Genomic DNA, 14,030 nt, shown 5'->3' with positions numbered 1-14,030 from the left:
AGCAGATAAGCCAGGGACACCGTGGAGCCTGAATTTCCCTTTGAGCCTGGAAGTGTTTCTTCTGGGTTAGGGTTAGGCAGGCATTGCTGTAGCTCTGTGGGTACACACAGGACTTCAGCCTCCAGGGCTGGCTGTCAATGACGCTTTCAATGCTGCCCTTGCCCCAGGAAGTTCTTACCTGTCTCTAACAGCAAAGTCCTTCTGCTGCTCGAGTGCATGGACGAATATGATGAGGAAGTGCTTGTTGTTGAGCAGGGTGGAGAATAACGCAATTCCTTCTTCCATGTTGGGCCTGCAATTTTCAGGAATCTAAAGAAAAAGTGGGGACTTGGGTGAGAAAGCCACAGTTCATTGCTTTATCAACCTTCATCTTATCTGACACACTTTGATGTGCCTGGCAAGTGTAAAAACACTAGGCTGGAGTTCCCTCTCCCTGAGCCCCATCTGATGTATGTTTCTTATCCAGATAAGAATTGACTGTGGGGAAATGTGCAGCAACCGCACTTACATCTGGGCCTGAAGGAGTCGCTCTCAAACTCATTTACAAATAGACTGTAGATTGACGTTGGGAAAATATGGCAAACCTTCAACTAGGAAAGCCTAGGGATGATCTTGCCAGCTGTGATTCTGCAGCCATGGAGCAGAAGTTCAGCAGCTCTTGTCTCCTATCATCAGCAAAAGCTGATCATCTGACACACGCCTTGTTTTTCTGGCAGTTTGGTGTACACAAACAACTTTTTAAGTATCACAAAAAAGGACATTAGCCTGAGCTGAGTGAAATTTTTCAACTGAAACTTTTTGGGAGGCAAAAAATGCAAATTTGGTGACACCAAAACATTTGATGAATTCAGGTTGATTTAGCAGAATTGTTTAGGTTGGAAAAACAATGAAAATCAAATTCTGAAAAATTTGAAACATTTTGGTTTAACATTTACAAAACAAAATATTTAGATTTTGTATTCAAAATGACAGTTTGTTTAAAAATTTCCTTTAACTTTGTTTTTTAAAAATTATAAAAAGCTCAAAATCAAAACAAAACGTTTCATTTTGAGTCTAGAAACACTTTTTGCTTGACCCCAAATGAATTTTTTTCTTGACTTTTCTATTAGCTGAAAATTAAAAAATAAAATTGTTTTCAGTTTGACCTGAAATTTCCGCCCCTCCCCCTTTTCTGGAATCACCAGCAGACCGAAAAATTTGTTATTCATTAGCTTTGATATAAAAAATTAAGACTATTGTAGTGACAGTTAATAGCAGTTGTTTATCTCCGGGTTACTCACTTTCCATTCTCCTGACAGCAAGGGATGAGTTTCTTGGACCTGACACCCAACCTGTGAGTTGAGCTGCTGGGAAGGCAGAACGTAACGCTCCTCATAGAGCGAAGAACACTGCAATAAAACAGAGACATGCAGAGAAACGGGTAAGCAAGATCGGATTCTTCACCATACTCAGAGAGGGCAACAGTGTTTGAGACATGAACAGTAATGTCATCAGCTTGTGAGGCCACCCATCAGGAAGGAACACTTTGGTATGTTTTAATAGAGCTTTTAAACACTTGGCCAGAGCCTTGTGAATGAACAGACATCACAAAAGTCAGGGGTAGGCAGATGTCTTAGCAGAACAAGATTGTTACAATAAGGAGATTATGAACAGACTAATATAACATATACAGAATCTTGGTAGAGAAAGAATTACATGGGAATAAGTCCAGGTAGAGCACTATGGGGTGTTTAGACATATGTAACTTTTGAAGCAGAATGGAAATATACTGAAATATCTTACATTCTTATCTTACATAAATAGCTTACATAGCAGCCTACATCCTAAAGAGTGTAGTGCCCAGATACACCCAGGGGTGGACATCTTAGAAACATGAACAGCAATTGGCTACAAACCCTTTGCAAACAAAAATCATCATTTCACTCTCTGTCACTGAAATGTAATTATTTCTGGGGTGAAATATGGCAGCTACTTAACAGTGCACAGCAACACTGCACAGCAGCTGATGACTGGAAGTAAGGATTGCATCGTGTCTGATATGAAACTGGAGGGGGCAATTTAGATACACAGACTGGCACTGGGCCAGGACACTGGGGATATTGTTTTTGCACTTGTGAAAAAGTGCCAAGGGAATTTTAAGGCCAGTGAGCACTATCTGCTTGTGCCCAGAGGGGCATCTCAGTGAAACAAGTTGTCCACATCCTCTGCAGGACCCTCCCCAGACGGAATGATAGTGGGACACCACCTCAGTCTCTTCCCCTGGGACTGGAATCATGCCTGGGCTCAGTTAGTCCCACCTGGCACAGTGGGGTGCAACTGGAACCAGTAGGGGTGTCTCAAACCGCACAGCTAGGGAAGACTCTGGTTTTGCTTCTCATCTGAGAGACAGCACCTGCAGCAGCATGGCAGCACCCAGTTACACCATGCTGGTGCACTGGTTCAGTACTGACTCAGAGGGGAGTGTCTCACCAAAGCGAGTATCAGAGGGGTAACCATGTTAGTCTGGATCTATAAAAGTGGCAAAGAGTTCAGTGACACCTTATAGACTAACAAACGTATCGGAGCATGAGCTTTAGTGGGTGAATACCCACTTAGTCGGAGGCTCCCATCCAAGTACTGACAAAGCCTGACCCAATTTCATAGCCCGAAGTGCTGTGGCTACGGTTTTTATGATAATTAAGGCTGAAATAAATGATAGCAGCTGAATAACTGTGTTGTACTGTAAACCTTTACTGGGAGAAGGCAGAGCCATGATTTAGTTGAGAAGGAATTTGAGTGATTAGGTGTGCATGAAATGTGGGATTGTCTTACTTTGGGGAAGAACGTCCGTGTCACGAAGTGCTTGTACTCCAGAAATGGGATCCCTTGGCTGCGGTTTAACTCCTTGGTCAGGTCTGTCATGTCAGTCTGAAGCTCAGCAAAACCTGATCCAAAGAGACCCACAAACTGAAAGGGCTGAAATAATCTAACAGCCAGGGCAGCTGAGTGACAAGCCTGGTATTTGCATACAATATACTCAGCAACTCTGCCTCCTCATACCCCTTTCCCTGGGAGGCAATGAACTGTATATGGGGCTTAGCTGTCAGCATTATGCACCAAACCCTGCAGTTCTTACTGAGGCGAGACTCCCACTACCTCCAAAACACAGGTCCTGCAGGGTTTGGTCTATAGCACAAAGGTTCCAATGTCTTCTATGGAGAGTCACAGACTGAGAAGACAGTAAGTGAAGGCACCTGAAGCTCTTGTCCACTGTTTCTCCAAGCAGCGGCATGCGGCATTTCTGTAGCTCCCTGCACTTGAGGCTCATAAAGCATTTTATAAACATTACTGTGATCTCATACATATCATTATCCCCACTTTACAGATAGAGAAACGGATGGCACATAGATTAAGTGACTTGCCAAAGGCCACACAGCAAGACTGTGGCAGAGCTGAGAACTCTAGCTCTATATCTCCTGACTCCCAGGTCTGTATTTCAACTACCAGGCCATGCTTCCTCCCACTGAGAAGTACACCTTGCTCACAAGTCCCACACAGCTCAGGCAATAGAAAGGAAGCTACAGAAATTCAGATTGTAGCTCCTGTGCTTTTAACACTAGTATAAAGCACTAAGAGAGGCTGTTTCAATCAGATCACTCAATGGGCTGGGCATCCCTATCTTTGTGCGTGTGAGTATAAGATGAAGGGAGCTCCTTTCCTTGTACACACCCCTGCTGGGTTCTTACAAGTCCAATTTCAGTTTTGTGGCAAAAGACAAATAAATCTGGAAATTCCAGGAGCGGAGCTCCTTTGCCTCCTGACTCCCGCCCCCATCTCCTCCTCCTTCCCCAGTGGCAGTTACCGACCTTTGCGGATTTCCTCTCGGATCTGGGACTCCATCTCCTCCATTTGGAGCAAGGTTTTCTGCCAGTAGCGCTCCGCCCTGCGGCTCTTAGTGCAGAACACAAACAAGCCTAGGAAAGAAAAGCTTAGAAGGTTAGGCCCAGAAGTGAAGAAGAATACTGTAGGAAATTGAAACTGGGAATAGAGAGTAGTTTAGGTCAGCAGAACACACACTGTGAAAGTACATCTTCACAGAGAAAAAACAATACTCATTTTTGGTTTAACAACTATGAAATAAATACACATCTGATCATACAGCTGCTGATTATCTATAAATAAGTCAAACCAGACAGAATTAAATGATCACTTGACTATCATATTAAATTTAGGCCTGCACATTACATACATTACCAGACTTACTGTATGTTAATAAATTCCATCTGATTAATGAAAATATGTGTGAAGAGGTTTAACACCTGTTTTGTAACGTGTGTGTCCTCCAGCGCTCTTATGCCTCCAGAAATATGTTTCCAATGATCAGCAGATTATTTAATAAATAAAGTATATAATAACATCTATTAAAAATAAATGAAATCCTTATTGGAAACACTTCATTTTCAGTGACCCAATGTTTTTCTTGCTGCAGTCATTCTTGGCATGTGATGTAAAGATGAACTAGCCAGATGACACAGATCTGTTTTAAACAACTTGCAACAAGAATGATGTCCAGGCTGGCAGACTTTGTTGTGTCTGCTCCGGATATACATCCTTTACTATGGTTAGTAAGGTCTCCATGATTGAATTCTACCTCTCTTGATTTTTTCCTTCCCTCGATTATTATATTTTATTTAACTTTGTGAAGAATTTGTGTAACAGAGAAAGGGGCTTTAAAATTAAAGAAGGGCTCAGACTACAAAACTGAGCTCTAGATCCAGCTTATGGACACTCCACAATTCAGGGGAGTTTGAATTCAAGGCTCAGTCCTGACCTGTTGTAAATTTCCTAAATTTGGATCTGGGTTCAGACTTTAAACAGCCCCAAATCTCAGAGTTTTTGGATGTGTGGCTTGGGGTGGAGCCCATCCTCATATAAAATAAAGTTGGGAGTGTAAATCATCTGAACTTCCATGTGTACAGGCAATGTCACAGAGCTGAAGGGACCAGTGTGGTTTGGAGATGTTCCATTCCCTTACCTACGACAGACAGAAGCAGCAGGACACTGCAGATGACTATAGAGACTATGATCGCTGTCTCGCCTCCCCCAAGGTGCAGGATAGCAATTGTCTGGTTGAATTTTCCAACCTGGATCTAGAGAAGAATACAAAGGAAAAAAAAGTCACTCAGTAAGTTAACAAGTAACTAGGAGATCAGAAGGAACTTGCAACAGGGGGCAAAAGATCACAACAAAAGAATAGAACCGGCAATTTGCTGGCTCAGACATCGTTAGTCCTTATTGCAGGTCCAATATCAGGGCCCATGAGCTGCTTTTCATGGCCAGGCCTGCAGGTGCTCTGTGCGTGGAAAGGGTGTGACCTAACAGGTCTGATTCTTCTCCCACACACATCAATGTGAAAAAGGAGTGGTGTCACTGGAGTCACACTGGTGTAAATGGGCATGACGTAGAGCAGACTTGGGCCTCCTGCCTCTGTTTGGCGAACTCGCAATGACACATACATGTTACGCTGAGGCTGTTGGTTACCAGGCAATATTGGGTGTAAAACTCATGTGGATTCCACAGACAGTGACCACTATGCAGTGCAGTCAGGGAGAAGCTCCATTAGGTTTTATAAAAATTTGATAGGTTCTATCCAGCAGGGGTCCATGCGGCTAAGACGCACAAACCCATTCACTTTATACAGTGAAACCTACACAATAGACCAGCCTTATTAAAGAGGCTTCTGCTCATGAGGCCAACACCCAACATCCTCATCTGCATTAGTTATCATTTATATTGTGGTAGTGCCCTACAGCAGGGGTAGGCAACCTATGGCATGGGTGCCAAAGGCAGCATGTGAGTTGATTTTCAGTGGCACTCATGCTGCCCAGGTGCTGGCCACTGGTCCAGGGGGCTCTGCATTTTAATTTGATTTTAAATGAAGCTTCTTAAACATTTAAAAAACCTTCCTTACTTTACATACAATAGTTTAGTTATATATTACAGACTTATCGAAAGAGACCTTCTAAAAACGTTAAAATGTATTACTGGGACGTGAAACCTTAAATTAGACTGAACAAATGAAGACTTGGCACACCACTTCTGAAAGGTTGCTGACCCCTGGCCCTCAGGCTTGAATCAGGGTCAAGACTGCATTGTGATAAGTGCAAAATAAAAGGCAGTCCTTCCCTGAAGAACTTCCAGTCAAATAGGTACAGTTCCACTGTACTTTCCACCCAGACCTGCCATAAATGCAGAACTGCTGCCAGTTAGTGAGAGAAGCGTAAGGAGAATAGAAAGATACTGAGACAAAAATAAAATTAAAAATGAAAATAACTAATCAGTACTAAGAGGGGGCTGCTTGTCTTGTGGTTGTGGCACAGGACAGGGAGTTAGGAGACATTGGTTCTACTGCTTGGTCATATGTCACACTTCCTGTGACACCATGGGCAATCCCCATGTGCCTCAGTTTCCCCACTTGTATAATGGAGAGGCCAAACACTGACCTCACGGGGGATTGTGGGGTTTAACTCATTAATGTTTACGGGGTAAAACGGAAAACTAGCATTTTTACAAGAAAGGAAACATAGGCTCATACCATGGTTTCACTTCTGGAAAATGAGTTTCACTTCTCCAAATGAATGAGAAGCAGGAAACTCCAGCAAAAAACCAAGTGAGCTTGAGGAGGGCGGCATGCAGTGATCTTAAGAAGATCCACTGAACAAACCCATATGGAGAAATGGTCTGAAATAAATCGGATGAAATTCAATAAGCACAAATGTAAAGTACTCCACAAGGAACAATCAATTGCACACATACAAAATTGGAAATGAGTGCCTACAGAGGAGTACTGCAGAAAGGGATCTGGGGGTCATAGTGGATCACAACCTAAATGTATGAGTCAACAGTGTAACACTGTTGCAAAAAAACAAGCATAATTCTGTGATCTATCTGCAGGAGTGTTGTAAAGACATGAGAAGTAATTCTTCCCCTTTACTCTGCACTGATAAGCAGGGCCGGCTTTAGGCCGATTCCATCGATTCCACCGATTCCCCTGAATTGGGCCCAAGCCGAAGCCCAAGCCCTGGTACGGCGTACTGGCAAGAGCTGGTGCACCGTACCGGGGTAGCCCGGCTTCCCCAAGGGCAATTTAAAGGGCCTGGGGCTCCTAGCAGGGGCTGGAGCCCCAGCCCCTTTAAATTGCCACCAGGGCCCCACTGCTGGAGCCCTGAGGTAGGGCTGCAGGGCTCTGGGGGCTATTTAAAAAGTCCGGGGCTCCCCTTGTTTCTGCAGCCCTGGCCCTTTAAATAGCCACTGGAGCCCTGCTGCTTCCCCAGGGCTCCCATGGCTATTTAAAGGGCCGGGGCGGTAGAAGCAGTGGATCCCTGGGCCTTTTAAATAGCTCCCAGAGCCCTGGAGTAGCAGGGGACTCTGGGGGCTATTTAAAGGGCCGGGGCTCCAGCTGCCTCTGCCGGTGGAAGCAGGGGAGCCCCAGGCCCTTTAAATAGTCCCCAAGCCCCGGGCTGCTTCTGCTACCCCCGTGGGGGAGGGCGGAGGAGGGGGCACTTACCGTACAGGGTGGGCTGTACCCCTTCTGTACCTGCACCCCCTGCCCACAGCCAGCCCCTGCTGCACCCCTTCCCTTACCAGCCCCGCATCCTCCGCCCTGCCCGCACCAGCCCCTGCCTGCAGCCGGTCCCGCACCGCCTGCCCTGTCTCTAGCCAGCCCCGCACCTCCTGCCCTGCCCGCAGCCAGCCCGTCTCCAGCCAGCCCCGCACCCCCTGCCCTGCCTGCAACCAGCCCCTGCAGCATCCCCTGCCCTCACCAGCCCTGCACCCTTTGCCCTGCCTGCCCCAACCTGCACCCCCGTCCTGCCCCTACCAGCCCCACCCACACTGCCCCGCCGCTGCCTGCAGCCAGTCCTGCACCCTCTGCCCACAGCCAGCCCCTGCTGCACCCGCTGCCCTGTCTCCAGCCAACCCCTGCCGCACCCCACTGCCTGAAGTCAGCCAGTCTCACACTCCTCTGATTCCAGCCCTGCCAACCTATGCCGCACCCCACTGTGGCCCTGTCTGAAGCCAGCCAGCCCACACTTCTTGCCCTGCCTGCAGCCAGACCCTACCTCCAGCCAGCCCCATGTCCACTGGTGCCCTGCAGTTCCCAGGGCAGTAATCCTGCACACCTGCTTCAATGAGGGGGGCAGGGAGCAGCTGGGACCCACACATGTGCACACCCTAGGATGACCAGACAGCAAGTGTGAAAAATTGGGACGGGGGTGGGGGTAATAGGATCCTATATAAGAAAAAGACCCAAAAATCGGGACTGTCCCTATAAAATCGGGACATCTAGTCACCCTAGCACACCCCCAGGGAGTAGCGGGGACCCACACATGTGAAACGGAGCTCATTTCTAGTTCAGGCCCTCTTTTTAAAAAAGAACTTTAGGTAGGGTTAACATACATCTGTATTTTCCCAGACATGTCTGGCTTTTTGCTTCTTAAATTGCCATCTGGGAGGAATTTTTAAAATTTAAAATACGGACGTATGGTAACCCTATTGGTACAAAAAATACATACTGTGGCACATCCCTTAAATCAGAACTTTTTATAGGGAACTGTCTGCTAAGAAATGAAAGGCTTTTTTTTACATTTTTTTTTCAGTCATCCCTGCCGGGGCCCTGCTGAAAATGTTCGAATTGGGCCTCGCACTTCCTAAAGCAGGCCCTGCTGCTAAGGCCTCAACTGGAGTATTGTGTCCAGTTCTGGGAGCCACACTTCAGGAAAGATATGGACAAACTGGAGAAAGTATACAGGAGAGAAACAAAAATGATTAAAAGTCTAGAAAACATGATCTATGAGGAAGATTGAAAAAACTGGGTTTGTTTAGTCTGGAGAAGAGAAAACTGAGGAGAGACGTGATAACAGTTTTCAAGTACATAAAAGGTTGTTACAAGGAAGAAGGTGAAAAATTGTTCTTCTTAATCTCTGAGACTAGGACAAGAAGCAATGGGTTTAAATTGCAGCAAGGGAGGTTTAGGCTGGACATTACAAAAATCTTACTGTCAGGATAGTTAAGCACTAGAACAAATTACCTAGGGAGGTTGTGGAATCTCTATCATCGGAGGTTTTTAAGAACAGGTTAGACAAACACTTGTCAGGGATGGTTAAGTTATGACTTAGTTCTGTCTTGAGTGAATTTAACCCTCTTATCTATACACCTGTTGAATCCAATGTGCCACCAGGTAGTTTTTTAGCTGAGATTTATTTCAATGTCAAAAGATGTCAAAAATCAGTGGTTTCGATGGTAGGAATTTTACTAGTACCCTGGTGGTGTAAAATGTTCTTGAGTAACATGATAGCCCTGTTGTAGCTGGCAAGGAAGGGATTCTACAGCTGGCTTTATTGCTTATATTAGAAAAACTGTTTACAGAAGGCAGAGATTCCCTGAGCACACAGGTATGTACACACACACACACATCCCTCTTTACAGGCTTTATGCATCTATTGAGGGTGTTCATCAGACAGCCACTATAAAGCAATGCACACTGTATTGAGGTTTTCATGTGTTTTGTCTAAAAAAGTTCTAATGAGGAAAGATAAATCTGCATTTTACGTTCTGGATTTTTTATTCTAGCCAACCTGGCCCAAATTTGCACTATTGCCAGGAGCAGAAATACCAGTTGCAGTGTTTAAATGATTCTGCAGTGAACTAAAATGGGTTTGAAGGCCCCTTGAGGTCTTTTGGATTTTTTGTACAGATCTATTAAAAATCCATTTTATAGGCACAAACTATTGGCAAGAGTGCATTTGAATCAGGGTTAAATTGTGGTTTCCTTACTTTACAACAGAGTAGGGGTGTAGAGTACGATTCTGCTGTAGGACAAAATTCTGCTGTCAGAGCAACATCTCTGACATGCTGCTCTCCTTGCCTGGGCAGAACTTCCATTGAGTTTATGGGAGACTTGCAGTGAAGGGTCATCATCAGGATCAGGAGAATTTCACCCATACTGAGCCACAATTTTAAAGGGCAGCCATCCTTTGTGCAGAAACAGCTGCACTCACAACTAATTATGGGTGCAAGTCTTACCATTTAGACAGCAGTATGAAACTCATATTTAGCCATCCAAATGGAAGGATTTGCCCCAGTATCTAGTTGCACCTCTACTGCAGGTACGCTATTAATAACCAGCTGTGACTTCAGTAACATGTATCATCCCCTTCTTTATCTACATTCTGGGCACCTCCAAGGCATTAAACAAAAAGTTTGCTGTTGAAACCAAAGCTAGCAAGACGTGTATCACAAAACCAGGTTTTTCTAAAATAAGGATTTTCCGTTTTTCAGTTCCCACTAAAAATAAAAATAAAAGAATTTCCCTGTTTTCATTAACAATGCCTTAGGAAATCCTAGGTTCTGCTACTTCTGCATTTGTTTGTTTTGATTTTGCGTAGAAAAAGCAAAAAGGCCATAAGCAATGAATAAGGAGCCTCTCCCCACAGAAGCAGTGGGGTTTCTTCTGAAGTACTCTGTTTCTGGGGAACATCAGGCCACACATTCTTCAAATCCCTCTGCGCTCTTCCTACCCTCTAAGCCACAAGTTCCTGCAAATTTATTATGAACACATTTACTGGAAAAAGAATCAGCTGGGATGGAGGCTACATGTTCTCAGGCAGTTGAGACAGGTGGAGACATTGTCTCCAACTGTGAACAGCTTTAATCTCACCCCTGAGGAGCCAAGGGCTATAAATGAAGTGAAAGCTGAAGGAAAAGGCGTACAATTAGGGACGCCCTCTGGAAAAAAGGAGTAAGAAACAATAGCAAAGCCACAAACGCAAACCCTCCCAAGAACAGTCAAGAACTGCTTTTACATCAGAACGGCCTTGGATCCTGTCCCTAGAGTTCCACCAGACCGAGACGGGCCAGTGAGATGATCTAGTGCTGGGGAAAGATGCCAGATCGATGGCCCTGGGGACGACTGAATTCCTCTTTTTATCTGCAAAGCAGCTGCAGATGGGCAGTGGCAATGTGAGCTTCCCAGCGTTGCCCCCTCCACTGCACTCCTCTGCCACTACAGGACTGAGAGGGGCATTCAGGTCTGTATTCCCATTCAATCCTTGCTCGTCTGCTGACACTGATAACAAGGGGGCCTGACGACTAGTAACTGGACTGGGAACCATTAAACTCATTTCACATGAGCCATTCAAAGAAAAACCTTTCAGTGGAGAAGGATCAAGTGATAGTGTGATTTTACACTCATTGCTGGAACTGTGGGACTTCCCGCTACAGCTTATAGTGAAAACAGCCAGTTCTCAAATGAACCCACCAGGACCAAGTGCCATCATTTGGCTGTCAGCACCCCAGAACCTGGCTGCCTTCTCCATCCTTTAGATGTCACAGAATCATTAGGCCAATCTTGAGAGGTGCTCAGTCCCAGTAACTCCCATGGAAGGTGCTGATGCTCAGCACTGGTCAGTATTTCATCCACAAAGAGGAGAGGTGGAAAAGACCTCTCCATTCATCCAGTCCACCCCTCTTCAGCCATTGCAGAATTGTTCCCAGCGGTGTGTTCACTTAGTGCTTCAGTGAGTGCTAAGGGAATCCTGAGGCTAACATGAGGGTTCTCTGGTATATTAAGTTCAACACACTGAGCGCTCTCGTCCTGCAAGCTCAGACCATCCTGGCTTGTGGCACTCACCGTCACGGGCAGCTGTCTTTCCGATGTGCTCAGTGACTCGTTGACTGAGCAGTGAATGACTTTGTCTGAAACAATCTGTATCTCACAGGAAATGAGGCCAATTTTCACTTGGTACTCATCATTTTCCAGGCTTAGGTTGTCAGGCTCTTTCTAATTACAAAAAGAAAACCAGGACAACAAAGTGAATTAGTCAGTCCCCAGAGCGCCAGGCCCACTTGCAATGGCTCCTTTGTGGAAGCCCTAGTAAACTTCCTGTACCTCCTGCCATCAGTCAGCTCTGGGAAAGCCCTCCCACTGACATCTTCCATTTTTCCAACATTCTATGGGAAATCCAACCTCCGCCCATTCCTCATTTTCCTGTTCCCAGTCCCTCGTTGTCTCTCAGTGTGGTGCATGGAATGGATAAATGCCCTGACAAAGCCTGGCAAATACTGTCTTTGATCTGCCCTGGTTGTGCATGGCAAATACATATCAGAGAGACTATAGTATATGGAGAGGGAGAGAAATGGGGTGGCTGGTCCTAGACAGCTTGTGGATGGCTGCATGAGATTAGAGAGAGGCAGAGAGTATTTTTGAAGTATGCTTCACTCAGTGAGGACAAGGGCCTTTAAACTTGTACATTATCCAAACCACTGAGTCTTCGTTCGCCCGGCCATCCTTGTTAAATTAACACAGTAGCCATCAAAGATGAATTCAGAGCCCATTTCTACAAGAACCAAACTCCACAATCATGGACATTAGATATGGAAAAGACTCTTTGGTCACTTGGTCTGTTCCAACCATATCCAGTGCTTTATTTCCCTCCTTGCTGCTACATCCTTCAAATACAGTACTAAGGGTATCATAATTCATCCCCCTACAGTATCACTTGGTCAGACTACATACTCCAACACCCTAATCTGTTCAGCAGGAGACTGCAGGCTCATCAGAACTTAGCATAACCTTTGGGAATGAGCTGTCCACTCCTCTGTGAGTTCCTTCCTCCTTAGCCCCTACCTACACCCATCCCTCCTTTCAGCCCTCATACCTTTCCTCTGTTGCATTTATAAGGCACTCATCACCCGCTATGGTATCTAGGCACCGTGAAGAACCTCACAGTGAGAAACTGGTGACATCCTAGTGTAAAGTCTTACTGCCAAGAATCCAGGATGCCCTGTGTTAGTCTCTTACATGTATAACCAGAGTCAGGGGTTCCCCAGGATGGTGCTTGATCCATTTCTCCTTCTTGGCTGTGAAGAACTGGGGGTCAGCATAGTACTCCAGGCCAAACTTGCTGGTGTGCTGGGCCTCCTCAGGGTACATGAACTCATCGGGAGCCAGCCTGTCGTCCATGTAGAGGCGTCCATTGATATAGAAGTCCACCGGCGCTGGCTTACTCCCCACAGTGAGGTTAGAGGCAGCTGGAGAGGGGCAGGTAATCATAGTGTCGGTGTGAACCTTACAGTTCTGAAAGCAGGAAAGAGCATGCGCATCAAAAATGGATAAACCTAAGTCTCAGTCATGTGTCATCAAGTATCCTGAGAGGCACAGAGCCCTCAAGCAGCTGCAGCTACCTCGGATAGGACAGCTTCATTTAGTCATTGATTGACAGGCAACTGTGTGCGCCAACAGCTGGACACTATTTAGCACCAGGCACCTTGATGGCACTGTAAACATTAATAAGAATAATTACAGTGCATGGGCATAACTTAGGTCTGTCATTCTTCTGAGCTAAGGAACATAACATTCATCCCAGTTACAGCCCCATCAGTGACGGTTACAGGCCAGGTCCCTGGCTTTTATAGATGGTAGATTATTATTCAGAACGTCCCCATTCACCAGGCAGACAACCTGGTTCAGTGTCTTTGTGCTACATTAACGCAGGATGCTTACTGTTTGTTCTTTCCCGATGCTGTGAACCACCATTGACACATTCTGAACCATCAAAAATCCGTGTCCTTCCAGAGTGATGATCCTGCCTCCACTGGGAAAATAAGAAAGAGGTGAGAAAGGAAGTGCACGTATCACTGACAACATCTATGCTGCCAGACTAACCAGATATAGGCAGGAAAAATGCACCTGTGCTGTGGCTGAATATTCAGGGAATAGCATATTGTTTCAGTAATGGACATGTAATGATTACAGCAGAGCAGGTTACCCAGGGATCAGTAATGTAAGGGTTAACACACAACTAGCTCAATACTTAGATGAATTAGGATTCACTCTTCTTTTTTTTTAGCTCAGCAAAGAAAGGCTAAGTCCTGGGTGGGCCAAGTAGCCCATTAATGCATTAATGGCCATTCTGCATTTTTCAAACCGTTTTTTTTTAATTTAGGGGAAAAAACCTGTGACAATTCATTTGTGTTTTGGACCTGCTGCCTGT

General features: G+C 45.5%; 1 protein-coding gene across 1 annotated transcript in view; it reads right to left on the bottom strand.

Annotated features, from left to right (window-relative positions):
- PLXND1 (plexin D1) overlaps positions 1-14,030 on the bottom strand; it is a 130,218-nt gene that overhangs the window by 35,998 nt on the left and 80,190 nt on the right. The window contains exons 17-24 of the mRNA XM_030569990.1: positions 13,541-13,631; positions 12,839-13,114; positions 11,669-11,818; positions 5,015-5,129; positions 3,846-3,953; positions 2,812-2,924; positions 1,281-1,388; positions 179-309 (exon numbers count right to left, since the gene is read on the bottom strand). Of these exons, the coding sequence (XP_030425850.1) occupies positions 179-309; positions 1,281-1,388; positions 2,812-2,924; positions 3,846-3,953; positions 5,015-5,129; positions 11,669-11,818; positions 12,839-13,114; positions 13,541-13,631 (1,092 nt within the window). The remainder of the gene's footprint in view (positions 1-178; positions 310-1,280; positions 1,389-2,811; positions 2,925-3,845; positions 3,954-5,014; positions 5,130-11,668; positions 11,819-12,838; positions 13,115-13,540; positions 13,632-14,030) is intronic.

This window comes from Gopherus evgoodei, chromosome 7 (genome assembly GCF_007399415.2).
Source record: "Gopherus evgoodei ecotype Sinaloan lineage chromosome 7, rGopEvg1_v1.p, whole genome shotgun sequence".
NCBI classification, from domain to species: Eukaryota; Metazoa; Chordata; order Testudines; family Testudinidae; genus Gopherus; species Gopherus evgoodei.
Note: the sequence above shows the minus strand (reverse complement) of the source record. Positions and strands in the feature narration are given on the sequence as shown.